At 39.5% G+C, this 16,280-nt stretch overlaps 1 protein-coding gene across 1 annotated transcript; it reads right to left on the reverse strand.

The window, feature by feature from the left end:
* Positions 1 to 1,005: 1,005 nt before the first annotated feature.
* LOC149279444 (epoxide hydrolase 4-like) lies at positions 1,006 to 12,421 on the reverse strand. The gene is made up of 7 exons (XM_089501215.1): positions 12,212 to 12,421; positions 8,362 to 8,447; positions 5,997 to 6,154; positions 5,097 to 5,225; positions 3,095 to 3,198; positions 2,027 to 2,175; positions 1,006 to 1,240 (listed from the first exon to the last, which is right to left on the reverse strand). Exons 1-7 carry the CDS (start codon positions 12,419 to 12,421, stop codon positions 1,006 to 1,008), a joined length of 1,071 nt encoding a protein of 356 aa, XP_089357341.1.
* Positions 12,422 to 16,280: the final 3,859 nt, after the last annotated feature.

A 16,280-nucleotide genomic window follows, 5' to 3' on the forward strand; every position in this document is an offset into this window, starting at 1 on the left:
AAGTTCTCCATTTTTAAACAGAGGAGTGATGGTCAGGCAAGCAAAGGGTCAAAAACACGAACATCCTGCAATACTGAATGCGGCTCACAGTAAAGGACTACAACAGGGTGCCAGCAGAGAGCATTTCCGGATTTTTAAATCTGGCGCCAGCTTAAGCCCCACCTCCAGGGAGACAGCCACACCTCCAGCCATCCATCAGAGCTACGCCTCCAGCCACGCCCCCAGTGATCGTCATACAGAGCGTCGAGGACGGGTAAGTATGGGTCTCTTGGAGACCTTGCGCTGGCTGGCAGGCCACTGGTAGCGGGACTCCAAGACAACCCAAGGCACCTAGTCTCGCCCTCCAGCAGCGGGTACCCAGAACGAAGCCTCAAGCACCCTGCACCGGCACATTTTTTTCAATAACATCACAACAAAGAGACTCAGATATACAAGAATTTTTGTGTTGTGACAATATGTATTCCTTTTATTAATGTTACAAAATGTAGTAAAAAAATAAAAATTAAATTATATATCCATATAACCAGCTGGCATATGGCACCCCTGTATCATATATTATAAAGGCTTACAAGGCACCACACAACAATTAAAAAGAACGGAAGTTATCAGAGATTCCAATGACTGTTTTTTGTTGCACAGTGTAAACTCAGAAATGTTAAGGCAGGTGTGTATGTGCAAAGTATAAAATTACAATTTATAACTGGTATTGACAACTGACACAGTTCCGTTTACACAGTGATGTTAAATTCCAAGGGTTAGGTAACCTGTGGACCTCCAGCTGTGGGAATGCTGCAATGTTTACACTCCATGAACAGTCAGAGGGCCAAAGGTGGACCAGCCATGTATTGAACACAGTATAGTGGCCATATTCAGACAGAAAAGCTATATATATGGCCCCATGTGTAGATACTGCTGATTAATTTAGAACCCCTTCATCAGATATAAGATGTTGTGGCCAACAGTTCCTACTTTACATGAGGGTGAGATAAATAACAGCATAGGAAGTCAGTCTTTCTTGCAAAATCTTTCTTCTTTTAGAAAAGTCCATATCAGGTTATTGACAAGCTCAGGCTGGTCCTGTTGGAGCCAGTGGCTGGCTCCCGATAATATGGACAGCTGGAAATAATTCTTCACGTATTCTCTTGTGAGGTCTGCCATGTCAACTTCAACAAAAGCATCGTCTTCTCCCCATAAGAGCAAGGTTGGCATGGTCACCTGGTGGCTTTTTAAAGGCAAGCACCTTTATTTGAAGAATAATAACAAAATATAAAAAAAAGTTTCACTCATTATAGCAATAGCTTTATTACGTTCATATAATATATACTTTTAGGATTTCCTTTTCCATAAGCTAAAAGATTTGTATTCTAAACTTGAAACATGATTAGGCGGCCTAGCGTTTGCCATCAAGCTGACGTGTGAAAAGGGAATCGTGCTGTATTAGGCATTGAAATTGTCTTGTTTCTGGTTTATGATGTTAGGAGCTACATCAATGGCAGAAAAGATGCTTGGCTATTATAACAATATCCCCAAATGACAAAATATATTGTTCCTGGTGCCAGCTACAGATCAGTGATGTTCTAAATGTGATGTTTTAAATATGATCTACATATGATCCCGCAGCTTAGCATGTCAAGGCGGCTAGCATACCAGGTCTTGATCCAGGAATGAATTGGAAGGTAGATGCCTGGCAGTTCTTCATTAATGAAATCAGTGGGCAGCCATTGAGTGGTGAACAAGCAGAGTTTCCAAACGAAACACCACTTGTTCAGCAGAAATCCAGTGCTCTGTGAAACAAACGTTCACCTATCCCACGACTGCCCCCTTAAGGCAGTTCTTCCAACCTTTCCCTTGAAAGGGCTCTGTGTAGTATCCCTATGCCACAGTAGCTAATAATGTCTCCCCTACACTAATGCTTTCTAAATGCAGATCTATGAACAATTGCACCTTTTACTACAAGCCATTGAAGTACTGCATGGTTGGTAGGAGTGTATATAAGATGATTTGTGATTTAACACTTGCTTCTCACCCGAAAATGTTCCGATAATGATTGAATGGGCCACTCAGAGCTCCAGGTTGGGAAAAAATATAGAGATAAGCTTCCATGTCATCTTCTGTCAATTGGCAGCCATGCTTTCCAATACCAGTAGATTTACTAGTAAAAAGGTCTGCAAGGACCTGAAGATGAAAATCACAATTTTAACCAGCAACACAGATAAACTTCGCGCATGGGCTGGTTTTAAAAATACTTAATTTGATAGATTGTGTGTATAAGTCATGTCTAATCAAGACACAAGGCAAGGATGGAAGTAACAGCCTAATATACTGTATAAAGCCAATGCAATTTCATTAAGTACAGTTTGCATTCCTAATGGTTTTTGGTCTCAAGGCTCATGAAGACTGTGTCAATGAGTTCTTTGCACTAAAGAGAGAGATTGTATTAGAGTCTGCAAGAGAGTTTCAACTTACCAAGTTCACTTTCTATTATGAAGCACTGACCCTAAGTGTCTCCTACAAAAGGAGCCGAGGCGGCCCTGCTTACTGAATTCCTAATGCAATCATTCAATCATTCAATTAATTTAAAGCCTAATGGGCAAACCAAACATCTCTTGCAGGAGAAACTCACTGAGTTGCCACTTCATGCAAACCCCAATGATACTGCATAGAATTATGTCAGGTACAACATAATTCTTTTTTCAGACTCTCCTATCTTACACGGTTACTTCTTAATACATTTGAATTAACCGGCACATTATATACAGGGATACATTTAAAATCCAGGTGTCCCTCCAAGCTGTGAAAAAAAAGAAAATCTGTGTGTTTCTCTTCTTAGAGGTCAAAGTCACCGTTTCGTTTAAATCACTTAAACAACAAACATAAACATGCATTATTCTCCCCACGTAAAACACCTTTTACCATAGAACAATAAAAACAATGCGAAGGCCAGTCACAATGACTGCGGAATGCCCAAAACACATTATGTATAACTGAAGTGAGCTGTAATATGGATATGAGGAGAGATTGAATTTGAGTCTCGGTTACTGTGTGATAAGTCTGATCAATGATGTTTGTAATGCAGTGTTCTAGATCAGCTCACCTTGTAATCATTTACAGAATACATGAGTTCAGGAAACCAAGGCATTTGGAAAAAGAAGTAGTAACCAGATTTAATCAATTGTGAAGGGTGCCGTAGAATATATTCTGAAACAAAAATGCCCATGAATTATTATAATTTTTTTAATCAATGTTGAATAATACTAATAAAAAAGATGATTTAATCAAAGAGAATTGTGAGCATTAAAGAATGAATTTTGAACTATAATTATGTACATCAGTGTGTTAGAGGGACAATATAAAAAGGATGCATTACAATATTTGGATAAAAACAAAATTATTAGCCAGTTTCTTAAAAGATTTTACTGAAAGGGGAAGTGCACATCTAAGAATGCAATTCATTGCCATGTGTGATATCCTTTCACTCCTTTGTCATTAATAATGTGACTGCATTAGAAAGGATCTGTTCTGATGGAAAACAACATAACACGGTTCATTGGTATTATCACGTTCCCTGCAATAATGTCAAGAAAGTATGGGGCAATGTAGTAAAAAATCTGGCAAAACATTCAGATAAGATCATTTTGTGTATGATGTATGCATTTTTTTTAAAAAATATACATTTTTGCAAAACCTGAGGTTTAATTCTACTTTCTGAAAATGTACTAACCACGGATTAAATAATTCATATTTCTAGAATAATGCACAATAACAGTATACTATATACAATAATTAGTAGATTCCACTCCCCCTTAAGAGGTTTAACATGAATGTTATAGCGGCTAGGAGCATGTTAAGCCTACACATTCTGAACCATTCTGTCACTCAGTAAAGTAACGCAGGAGTCCTGGATCGTTCCCTCTAGAAATAAAGTCAATATTTATTACAGCTGGTACACAGTAAGCAGATGCCTTCCAACATCAGGTTACTGTAAGGTCAATGCAACCAGAACACGTAACAAAAGCAAGAAGTCACAGCCATCACACATTGCTATATTGTCAATTACAACCAAACACACAGAGGATCTGCTAGGCTTGCAAAATGGAAAATAGTCAATAGTGGCCCGTTGTGCAAAATATTGAAGGGCTGTCTGTTTTATTGTAAAAATGACCTTAAGATAAATCATTTGCAGCCAAGGACCTTGGAGGTCCACACGTTCACCAAGGGACCTCAACCACAGACACGGTGAAATATTGTTTTATTATTGTTTTTTGAAGAAAGTATTGGCATGCTTGTGATACATTTATTTAACATATACAACTACTTACAAGTGATGAGCACTAAAAAAGACATAAATATATTAATTATCATTTGACAATCAAAGGGGGGAAATAGTAAGCAACAAGATGCCATCATGTCTCAACACTCATATTCACACAATATTAAAGCACTCTAACATTACAATAAATACTGTTGTGTTAACCCTTCAAGTCTGTTAAAAGAGCATTGGTGTTTTTTCTTTTACATTTTTATGAAGACTGCCACATTTTCTCCTTTACCCACTAATTATACGTTATTTTTCTGTACAGTTTTTGTACAGACCATGGGCCAGGCAATGGCCTGGAAATGTATTCTGTGTTTGTCCCAGCCTGCCATTATACATCAACATTAAGGCGATCCTATAGTTATTAATATAAATGTTGCCATCACTTTGTAGAGCAGAAGCTTCAAAGCTGAATATATATAACCTTGAGAGTTGGTGCAAAAATATAAAAGGCTGCAGCTTCCTTTGTAGGGTGTAATGATGTACATAACAGAAGGTCTACAGCTTGAGGTCTGAGATGTTGCTATCCTTGTGTTGATGAAGGTCAAAATCCCAACTTCCATATTTACCTTTTAAAATCACTTACATATATTTTAGATAATAATAATAATAATAATGGCTATTCAATTTAGCAAAACTAGCAACTGTTCTGGTATTCTGACACCGGGACTTTGTTAAACAATCATTACCATTACAAGACATACAATTTGGCGTTTTATTTGAAGACATGAATGAGTCAATCTGATCCACTAGCTAATGATGCAGAACGTTTCCGACTCACCTGTAAACACAGTGGGATGTGGGAAACTCAGGATAATCAGCCTGGTCACCATCTCTGGGTAGCATATGGCAACCAACCAAGCAATCATACCACCCCAATCATGGCCAATTAGCACACATTTGTTGTAGCCTATACAGACAGATAATGGGAACAGACAGTCAATGATGTCCTAGATACAACCATTAGTTAATTTCAGATGAAGACATAGTCTAAAGATACAAAAGGAATGTGTATCATACTCTTTCTAGTTCACTTTCTTGCTTTCACTGATTCCAAGACAGCGCTTCAGAGGCATAATGTGTTTCTCACTGGCTGCAGTGACTGCTCAGATGCATGGAGTACACGGACCCAGCTTTACAATAAAGTACTTTAGCGATACGATGGAAATCTCTATACACTAACCCTAATTCCTTATTATTATGAATTTTTTTTTTGTGGTTTACTCTGATCAGTTCTACCACCCAAAGAAAAGGGAGTAAGGAAAATGTGTCAGAGTTTAATATTGGAAAATAGCCAGTTAGAAAGTAATTTTTATGATACTGCAGGCTGTGTTACAAACCTGCCATAAAACTTGATGGGAGAATATAAAATACCTACTATTTATAAGCTAAAGCACTGCGATGCCAAAAATAGCCAACTACATCTACTGTTTAATATTAATGTGAAGAGCTTTGGTGCACATTATGCAAAATTAGTCCAGAAAATGTATTAAAGACAAAGTCGTGCTCTTCTGCTTGTTCACTGCAGTGTTCTGAGATGATCTGATCCATGTCTTACAACACAAAAATACTCAGCACATTTCCACGTGTGTATAGGTCAGCAGGACATGTCATGCAATTTTAAACAATTGCAAAATGGTTCAAAAGATTAAAAAATTTGCAACTTCATTTTTGAGCTTACCCAAAGAATCCATAATGTCTTTTACATCTACAATGATGTAGTCTATTTTGTAGTTATCTTTACAGGAAGGTGCATCCGTTTCCCCATATCCTCTTAAGTCAAGAGCCACCACCCGATAGTCCCTTTTAAATTCACGTAACTGATAGCGCCAGGAGTACCTAGAATCAGACAGCACAGAGAGGTGTTAAACCTAAATACACCTCTGATATCTGAATACTGTAGCAACATACGAAACAAAATGTGGTTATTTACATAGGTCACACTACCATAGAGCACATTGGAATAAATCAGAAGATCTGCTTAGGGTCCACACTGAGTGCAAAATCGGCTTGAGCAACAGGGCATGTGCCGGTCTTTCAGGACCATTCATCTCAATAAATTCTGAAGCCATGCCCTTATACTTTCTAGCCATACAAAAACTGATCAGAACCTTCTAGTCCAAGAAACACTGACCTGTCAGCAGTTTTCTTATATAAGCAGAAGGACATGCAGAGCTGAAAGGTTATCTGATGTACAGGACCTTTCCCCCGAGCATAGAAGGGATTTCAGATTTACAATCGACATAATAAAGTCAGAAGCTCAGTTATATTTATATCCAATACTTCATTGATTTCATGTCGTCCAGTACAATCCAAAACTAATAAACTGAATTGCTTACATATATGGAGGAAGAAAATTACTATTGACACAATCTATACTATATGGTTGTCCACGGACATCACAAATGAGTCTGTATAAATCAGTGGTGCACAACTCTAGGGCTCAGAAACCACAAGTTTTGGATATTTCCATTACAAAATCATTACACTTCAGGTTGAGTATCCCTTATCTGAAAACCACTTATCCCACAAAAAATTTTTTTTTCAGATAAAATAAAATGAAGATAAGGGATACTCAAGATTGATGAGGACAGGGAAGAGGTGTCTGACCTCTCCTGTAGTCAGTGGATTCTTTCCCACCTCGTTTTCAGCTTCTTCGTGCAATCCCAGAGCACTTCCAGAAAAGGGAGAGAAAGTGCCCTGGGGAAGCCTGAACAACAGACTGGAAGCTCTATGGGGTGGCGGGAAGAAGCCTGAACAATGCAGCAGACACAGGTTAGAAGACCTTAAACCATAATATACCCTTATCCAAAATACTTCTGTTCCCAAGCATTTCAGATAAGGAATACTCAACCTGTACTAGCTTTCAGGCAAAGATACACAGAATTCCCAGCTTGCTTATGGCCCTCAAAGACTGGACTGGAGCACCACATACAAACTGCCACATGAAGTTTCTTTGCAAACCCACCATTTAAAGGACAATAAGACACCGAATAAATAATATAAGAATATGCAGATTATCATACCAAATCAATGATTGTTTCCATTTATTTCTCATTTACCCTTAATTATCTAAAAATTACCAACATCAAAACATCAGTGAGCCACCACCATGCTTCACAGTGGGGATGGTATTCTTTTCGCTTTAGGCCTTGTTGACCCCTCTCCAAACATAACACTTATGGTTGTGACCATAAAGCTCTACTGTGGTCTCATCACTCCAAATTACAGTGTGCCAGAAGCTGTAAGGTGTGTCAAGGTGTTGTCGGGCGTATTGTAACCAGGCTCTTTTGAGGCATTGGCGCAGTAAAGGCTTCTTTCTGGCAACTCGATGCTCCTTGAAACAACCACACTGTATTTTTCCAGAGCAGCCTGCATTTCTCCTGAGGTTACCTGTGGGGTTTTTTTTGTATCCCGAACAATTCTTCTGGTAGTTGTGGCTGAAACTTTCTACCTGACCGTGGCTTGGTATCAAGAGATCCCCGAATTTTCCACTGGCATTTTCAAGGCTTTGGATATCTTTTTATATCCTTTTCCATTGTTATATAGTTCCATTATCTTGTTACGCAGGTTAATGGCTCAGTATCTAGCCTGCTCCGTGCATCCACATGGGAGCTAACAAATTTGTTGACTATTTATACACAGACACTAATTGCAATTTTAAAAGCCACAGGTGTGGAGAATTTACCTTTAATTGTCATGTTAACCTGCGTCACCTTGTGTGTCTGTAACAAGGCCAAACATTCAAGCGTATGCTAACTTTTGATCAGGGCCATTTGGGTGATATCTGTTATTATGATTTTTTAAAAGGGGCTAAACAACTATGTGATAATAAATGGCTTCATATGATCACTAGCCTTAAACAAAATAAATGCCAACATTTCATAATTTCTGCCAGGGTATGCAAACTTTTACGCAAAATTGTGTGTATATATATATATATATATATATATATATATATATATTTATATATATGGAATCATGGGCTACCCTAAAACAATACTGTAATATTTTCTAATAAATATGAAAATAAATTATACATTTACCAGAATTCTGGAAACCCATGAAGAAGAAGCATAAGAGGTTTCCCTCTCTCTCCAGCAGCTACATAATGGAATCGTAGTCCGGAGTCCTGCAGATAGAGATGGAACACTGTTACCAACGATGGAAATATACATATGTGTAAAATATATGCAAATTGTGTGCTAAGAAATTTTCTCGCCACGTTTTTATAGCTTAAAATGAAAAATCCTCGGTCATCAGCAGAAACATTACCTTGACTTCTATGATGACTGTCTTACATTTAGCACCTCTGAATTGCTCTTTGTAAATACGGTAAATGGTGTCATCAGTAGGAGGCAATGAAGATATACAATTATATATCTCGCTGTTATGGTTGATTTTATTTTCTCCTGCTGAGTTCATCCTGGTTGAAATCCCTACCTTTTTTACCAAAAATACTCAAGATCATTTGGTCCAGAGTGCTTCATCTCACTATGCATTTATATGATTTTTAAATTGTAGATTTGATTACATAGATATATTTAGTATACACAACTATAAAATGTAGGATTTGTGCCATATCCACTTCAATATAACTGACTGGGTAGTGCAACTTCTATGGCTCCCTGTGATAGGAGTTGTTTTTTCTATGTCTCTTTACTGTTCACACAGCTGTTATCCGCTTAAGGTTCTATTTGCACAAAGCCATAGTGTCACAGATGCAGGGTCTGCTCACGGCGCTTGCTTGACTGTTGCACTGGTATTAATTGGAAGCTCTCCTGGAACGATTGACTGCATACTTCATGTCCAGCTATTCTGTGCTCTTGACTGTGGGCATCTCTCTTTTGATATCATCACATAAAATAAAAAATCACCTTTAATCACATGAAAGCGTGTCTGGTGTTACATTATTTTGGATTCGGCACTATTTTACTTACTTAAGGTATTTTCTCTGTCAGTTTACACTCAAGCAGCTGTCACTTTATATTCACTGCTCATTTTTACTACACCTCAATGTGTATTTGCCCTGTCTGTACCAATTACCTGGCTCTTACTTAATGCACTCACTAAACCTCCTTTTCCCTCTTTTGTACTGGATGTATAAATTTGCCATGCCACTTACCTCCAATGTACACCTCCCACTGAAACCAAGATTATTTTATAAAACCTTTATTTCTATTTAACAATATGTAAAACCTACATTGTATGTAATTTGACATATTTTAACTAGATATTTTATGAGAGTACTGTGCTTTAAACAAACCTACCCAAACATGTGATTTATTCACTGTGCTCTTACCTTAAAGATGGTGCTATGCATGGATAAAGAGATGAATTCATTCATTTTATCATAAAAAATGTAGGTCAGATCCCAATTGTGATTCTGTTGGAGTGTGAAACTGTGAAAGCCTTAAGGCTGAAGTGCTGTTCTTTGAAGTTGGATCCATGAGGAAGAGAGGACTATGTGACTAGACTGTTAATAGAGCCGGCCTGGTCAATAAAGAGCAACTGACTGCTGGCTAAGCATGCTGGGAGTTGAGGAGCAAAAGCTCTAAGGGTCTTACTCACTGTACCTCTGCAAATGTTCACAAACTACAATTCCCAAGATGCTCATCAGATTGAGGACAGGTGAGCATCAAGGAAATTGTAATTTAACCACTGTTAGAAGATATTGCTATATTTACATAGCGCATTCATATTCTGTAGCGTTGTAATCTTATTTCCAAATGACCAGATCTCTTACACACAGATAGTAGTTGTGTGATATACAATGCCTGAAAGAACGGCCCTATTTACATCTTTATATCCGTTACACCATGAGTTATACTGCATGGCCCCCACGTATAACACCCCACCACAGACATCTGCCGGAGAGGGCACGCCGTCCTCCCAGGAATTCCATTATAGGACTGCCCCTTGAACAAGCCTAATATTTTGTCTCCCTTTTTTGTTGCCATCCATGCGCTTCATGTCCCCAGGAATATATGTCAGACACATTTGATGTATACTAGATGTATGGAGGATGAACGCTTTGAAGAGACGTGTAAGCAATCCAGATTTTGTAGCCTCCTGCAGGTTTCCACATTACTTTATTTTAATAAAACAGAGATAAATAAAGAAAGTTTTACTATTTTGAGAGCTGGGGGTACGGAAAGCATTTAAAAACAATACACTGCGCCAGCACCCGGTATTTTGTTTCATATTTCTCTATTTTTCTCTGCTAAACAGGAAATATTTTGTATCCAGTTTCATTGCATCTTTGAGTTGGAAAATAAATATTTATTATAGCAAAGATTATATTCGCAAACAATGACCATTCCTAGAAGACCGAAAAAAAAGGTGCCACGGCAGGACTTCCAATAATTTGGTCTACTGCCCAATTTATTCTTTTATCCTTCGGCTAGATCTGTATGCCAGCTGTGCTTTTACACGCCACCTATTTTAGCTGTATTGGCTCTAGACTCAGAACTGTTTACAACAGACGGCAGATTCATGAATCTTTTAAACAATGCACTTTATGGGATTTAGGTTAAATAGGCATCTGCAATCACGTAACCTTGAGCAATCTAAGAGAATTCCTAAGAGACACAATATAACGCCTTATAATAATTTGGCCAAGTGCTAAATCCTTTCATCAGCACCAGCATCCACTTGTGATGCCAAATGGACAGATAATTACTGCTACGGTACAGTAATTGCCTCACTGAAAAGCCATATTGCACATGTTTACAGTGAACTTGACTGCTGGAATTGTTATTCCATGAACGTGGCATTGAACAGTGAAAGAAGGTGACCTGCAAAACTGCTACGTGCTCGGGGACGGAAAAACACACAATATGCATGTGAAGACAGAGACACAGATGCACAAAATAATGGAATAATAATGCGATAGAAAATGCCACCAAGTAAATGATAGCGCAGCATATGAAATATCACCCATGCAGAGAATGCTGCAGTAGACAGTATAGGAATAATAATAATAATAATAATAATGTGTGTATATTATTCCTTATTGCATACACTAGAAACAAAAAATAGTTATTTTAATCCAAAATGCAACATCTCTCCAGAAAGATGACTAAACAGAGAAATCTACCATGCGGTGATTCTATTATATAAAAATCCTTGCTTTCAAAAATTAACATTATTTGATGGTTAATCTCCCCTCCGGCAGCCCAAGGGTTAAGGACGCCAGGGGTAGTCTCTACATTATTATGTAGTACGTATTAGTAGTGAGAGCTGTGTACCTGCAGTACCTTTGATAAAGAACACAAATTATGAATGATTGCGATCACCGAGGCAGATTCCAAATTAATGGGAGAAATCACAGCACAATTATTCAGTTATCGATCACATTGTGGGAAGCGATGTTTGCTATCGGCGCAGCGTGAAACGCCAAAGATGCTGCGATATAGTCTTCTAATATATTTTCTTTACTTCGAAGAATCCAGTGATAGAATATTAATCAGTTGTGTAAGAAAAAAAAAATTCTTATGTCATTCTGAAAACACTGTTCCTATGACAGCAAAGAGTTAATGTATTGTTATTGGATACAATGTAATCTACTGTCTGAAGAGGGTATTGGCAGTAATAGAGAGTAAGAGACGCATCATGTATACATCAGCATCTCCAACATACAGACAATACCATACTGATTTACAGTAGGGATTGAGTGCCCCATGTGAGTGTGCACTAAACATCCCACACCCTCACATGAGTGACAATGCCTTTTAGTAAAGCTAGAACAGAGACATATATAAAAAGCTATAAATATATATATCACAGCTGGTGAGGCACTCCAAGATACCCCAGCAAGTGCAATAAAGGGGGTCAAAGCACTTCTCAGCAAGGGGATGCAAAGCTGCATGGTTAACCCTTTCCAACTGCATTTACCTTGAGCCGCACATAGCAGTGGGTGCCCAGGAAAGGGTCGTTGAGGCAGCTGGGGGTGACCTCCCTGGGCACCCGGTGGAAGGTCCTCCTCGGCCCGGTGAGGATGCTGCAGAAAAGTTTGACGAGCGCAGTGCAGGCGCAGAGCACACAGTACGAGTAGACCAGAGCCCAGAAGGCGGCAGCGCGCACACAGCCCGGCAGGGCGAGCATGCTGTGCCCGGGAACCTGCAGGAGAGGACACCCTCAAGTGGCAAGGAGAGCTGTGCGGGGGAAGTCATGGAAACAAGGGGAAGAAAGGCGGGAGGAGGGGATGGGGAGAGGGGGGGGAGTGACTAGAGCGCTCTGTCTGTGAGAGCGGGCAATGCCGCTGCCTCTTAAAGGAGACGGGGGACACTTGAAATTGACGCACTTGTGGCAGGCGGACGAGTTGCTACCGTCTGGCTGCAGTTCCTGCCATCCGTTCACCGTGCGGCCCGGGAATAAAGAGGAAGCGGAGCGCATCATTTACAGAAAGGGAATTCATGGAAAGCTCAGCAAGTAGGCCTGTGTGTCGGTTTGCGGGTACGGAAATATTTTATATCAGAGTAGCCCAGGGGGTAATTGCCCCCCCCCCGAACAGGGAATCCAGACTGATCTCCCCTGATAGTTCCAAGAAAACCACACGAAGCTCCCCCAGCATGAGTGTCACATGTTGGACTCTTGGGGCACATAAATAAATAACACCTTTATATGTAATGCCCGAATAAACGAACACATACGTGTGCATCACGTTTCCAAACCCACGAAACACGGGCACTCCAGCCGCCAAAATGTACCTGTACTCCCTACGGCAAATACACGGGGGATTATGTACAATCTTCCCCTAAGCATTTATTCCTTTGTCTGCCCCCAACTATCTTCCGTGCAGGAGATTGGGGGAGACCCGCCGTCCGCATAAACCTAAAGTGTTCCCATTGATTTCAATGGGAACACACTCCTGCCACTGATTGGCCGCTTCAGCAGCCAGTCAGTGGCAAGAATCACTAAAACATGCAGCTGAGGGGAGCTGCAGCTTCTCTCTAAGTCTAAGGCAATGTATTTTTCACATGGATGGAGATGTTTAGCAGCATTCATCAGAACCCCTCTATGCATTTGCTGTCATAGCGCTTTTGGCTGAATGTGCCGGCGTGTGTGATAGTTCCAGGGGTTTAGTAAGACCATGGCACACATGCGCAGGGAGTATTGTTCTTTCCAGCAACTACAACTGGCCCCAACTGCCGAAGAAGCCTTTGGCAGCAACATTACTCTTCTAGTAAGCCTTGTTTTTTTCTTAGAGGTAAAGAGCACATATCAAAGTACTTACATTCTTCATTGGCAGCACTGTACGGTGCATTGGACTTCCCATTTAAAGCGTGCATTCCTTTTTAGTGTTTCAGTGTATATAGAATTTAAGACTTCTGTTTTTCAATCTGTGTAAATATTTTGGAGATACTTGGTAAAGAACGGTAATCTGCAGCGAAAGGTTGGAAAAACGACAAAATGGTAAAACGGTACCATTAATTAAGTTGCACAATAAAATAAAAAAAACAATATGCTAAACTATTGGCAGGCCAGAGACCTCAGTACTAATGACTTTAAATAGGAATAGTAGACTGTCTCAATGTTAATCCGTGAGAGAGAACGAGCGAGAGAGAAAATAAACCGCAGAGAAACGACAGCCATGGTTCTAAGATGCGGTACCAGATCTGATGTGTAACCAGATAAGGAGCGGGGAACCCAGATCACATTTATCAACCCATTGGAAACATTGTATTAGTTATGCCACCCAGGTTAGATTGACCCAAGGTTAATGCAACATATAGAATGTTTTATCCACATTCTACTGATTGAATTAACAACAAAACACTCTGTTCCTCTACAGCCCCTGTTGCAGGACCATTCATCTTTGGGCTTTTTAATGGTGTACAGCCACCGTGCACAAGTTACACAGAACAATTCATCTTATGAGTAAGCAATAAATAAATCTATATTATATATAAATATATATATAAAAACCTTATGCAGCATTCACCTCTGTAGATAATTTATCATAAAATGTTTATTTCATTAATACTCTGGACAGTGTAACATGAAAAGGCTAAGTAAACATGATACATTTATTAAAGCTGGTAATATTGGATGCAGGTATAAGGTTGAAGACAAATACTACTGCTTACTCCTGTAAAGTCTTCCTCTGAAAGTAACACAACATATCATTCATAGATTTAAAAAGTATACCAAATGTGGGTAACCGCAGTTATATCGTATTATAGTAATGCCTTGAAAGGCTTACATATGTGCATACTATGCATGTCTCTTGATAAAAGCCCCAGAGGAGCAGAAACACAGAGTTTGTCTCATACCACTAAAAGTAAATAAAATCTCTGGGCAAAAATCCTTGGTATACATGGGTTTTGGTTTTAAGATGCACCCAAATATTACCGTATCTGCTCGATTATAAGACGACCCTGATTATAAGACTACCCCCCAAAATCTGAATATTAATTTATGAAAAAAAAAAAAAAGCCCGAGTATAAGACAACCCTATAGGAAAAAAGTTTTACCAGTAAATGTTAATTCATGTAAACTATGTGAACATTTTTTTTTTTAATAAAAGCTATGATTGAGAAAAATAGTTTTTATTTCCTTTTTTTTTTTTTTTTTTTAACCTGCCCCCCCAGTTATGCACATCTGCCCCCTGGTTTGCCACTCTGCCCCAGAAATGCCTTATAACCCCTATATGCCACTGTGCCCCATGATATGCCTTTTGACCCCCTATGTGGCACTCTGCCTCCAGAATTGCCTTATACCCCTATATGCCACTCTGGCATTTAGGGAGGTTAAAAGGCATATTATGGGGCATATAGGGAGGTATAAGGCATTTCAGGAGGCAGAGTGGCGTATAGAGGGTTAAAAGGCATTTCTGGAGGCAGAGTGGCATTAAGGGGGTTAAAAGGCATTTCACAGAGCATTCTTCCTCCAGAAATGCCTTATGCCCCCCATTTAACCCTCCCCCTCCCTCCTCCAAACGTACCGGAGCTTCTGAGTCCCCCGGTGCTTAGTCCGGGCAGCGTGTAGAGCTCTACATGATTCGCGTAGACAACTAACGCTGCGGCCGGGAGGAGGTGCGGTTAGCAGCGAGGGTTGTCTGCGTCCATTGCGCAGACCTTCCCCGGCTGTCAGAGATCACTGGAAAATACGGGGAAGCACCGGTAAGTGTGAGAGAGAGAAAGAGAAAGAGAGAGAGAGAAAGAGAGAGAGGGAGAAAGAAAGAAAGAGAGGGAGAAAGAAAGAGAAAGAAGGATCCAGGTTCCCTGCGGGGGATCTGGATCTTATTCTCATAGTCAGACCTAGTTGAGGTCTGATTATAAGACGACCCCGATTAGAAGACTTGGGGTATTTTTCAGAGCATTTGCTCTGGAAAAAACCTTGTCTTATAATCGAGCAAATACGGTATTCTACACTCCGGAACCCGTGTGCGGGGTTACTTTGGATGGTTATATAATGTCTATAAAGGCTTCATTGTTCCAATTTTTTTTTTGAGAACATCAAGTAGACTCCCAACAAGTCATAATGGAAGCCATTTTAATCCAGTTTTTTTAATCTATTTGCTTTGGAAAAATAGCTCAATTTTGACTCCTTTAGGCGGAAATGAGCCAACCAAGAACTAAAAAACAAAAAAAAACTTTCTTGTGAATAAAACGCACTTACTAATGAGACGGTTTAGTACTTTTTAATAAAAATCTCAACCTTTCAAATACTATTCAAGACTAAGTTAGTGTTCCATTTTGGTGTGTTGAGTGTGTAACCTTATAGACTGGCCCAGATTCATAAAACTCAGTTTCTAAGAACTCTATGTAGGTAGGTGTTTTTTGGGGGGAAATCATACAATTCTGTTTAAGCCCAAGGCGCTTCCTGCTATAATGCAACAAATGCGTTTGCGTATATTTGGAGTTTTCTTCCTCACCTCAGATGTGTATTAAATCAGACACTGACCGTACACTCGCCGATTCCCTGTGAGCCTCAGCTTTGGCTTTACAGGTGTGAAAGT

The sequence above is a fragment of the Sceloporus occidentalis genome, unplaced genomic scaffold, assembly GCF_023333645.1.
Source record: "Sceloporus occidentalis isolate IW3139 unplaced genomic scaffold, rSceOcc1.0.p SCAF_166, whole genome shotgun sequence".
In the NCBI taxonomy this organism is placed as follows: Eukaryota; Metazoa; Chordata; class Lepidosauria; order Squamata; family Phrynosomatidae; genus Sceloporus; species Sceloporus occidentalis.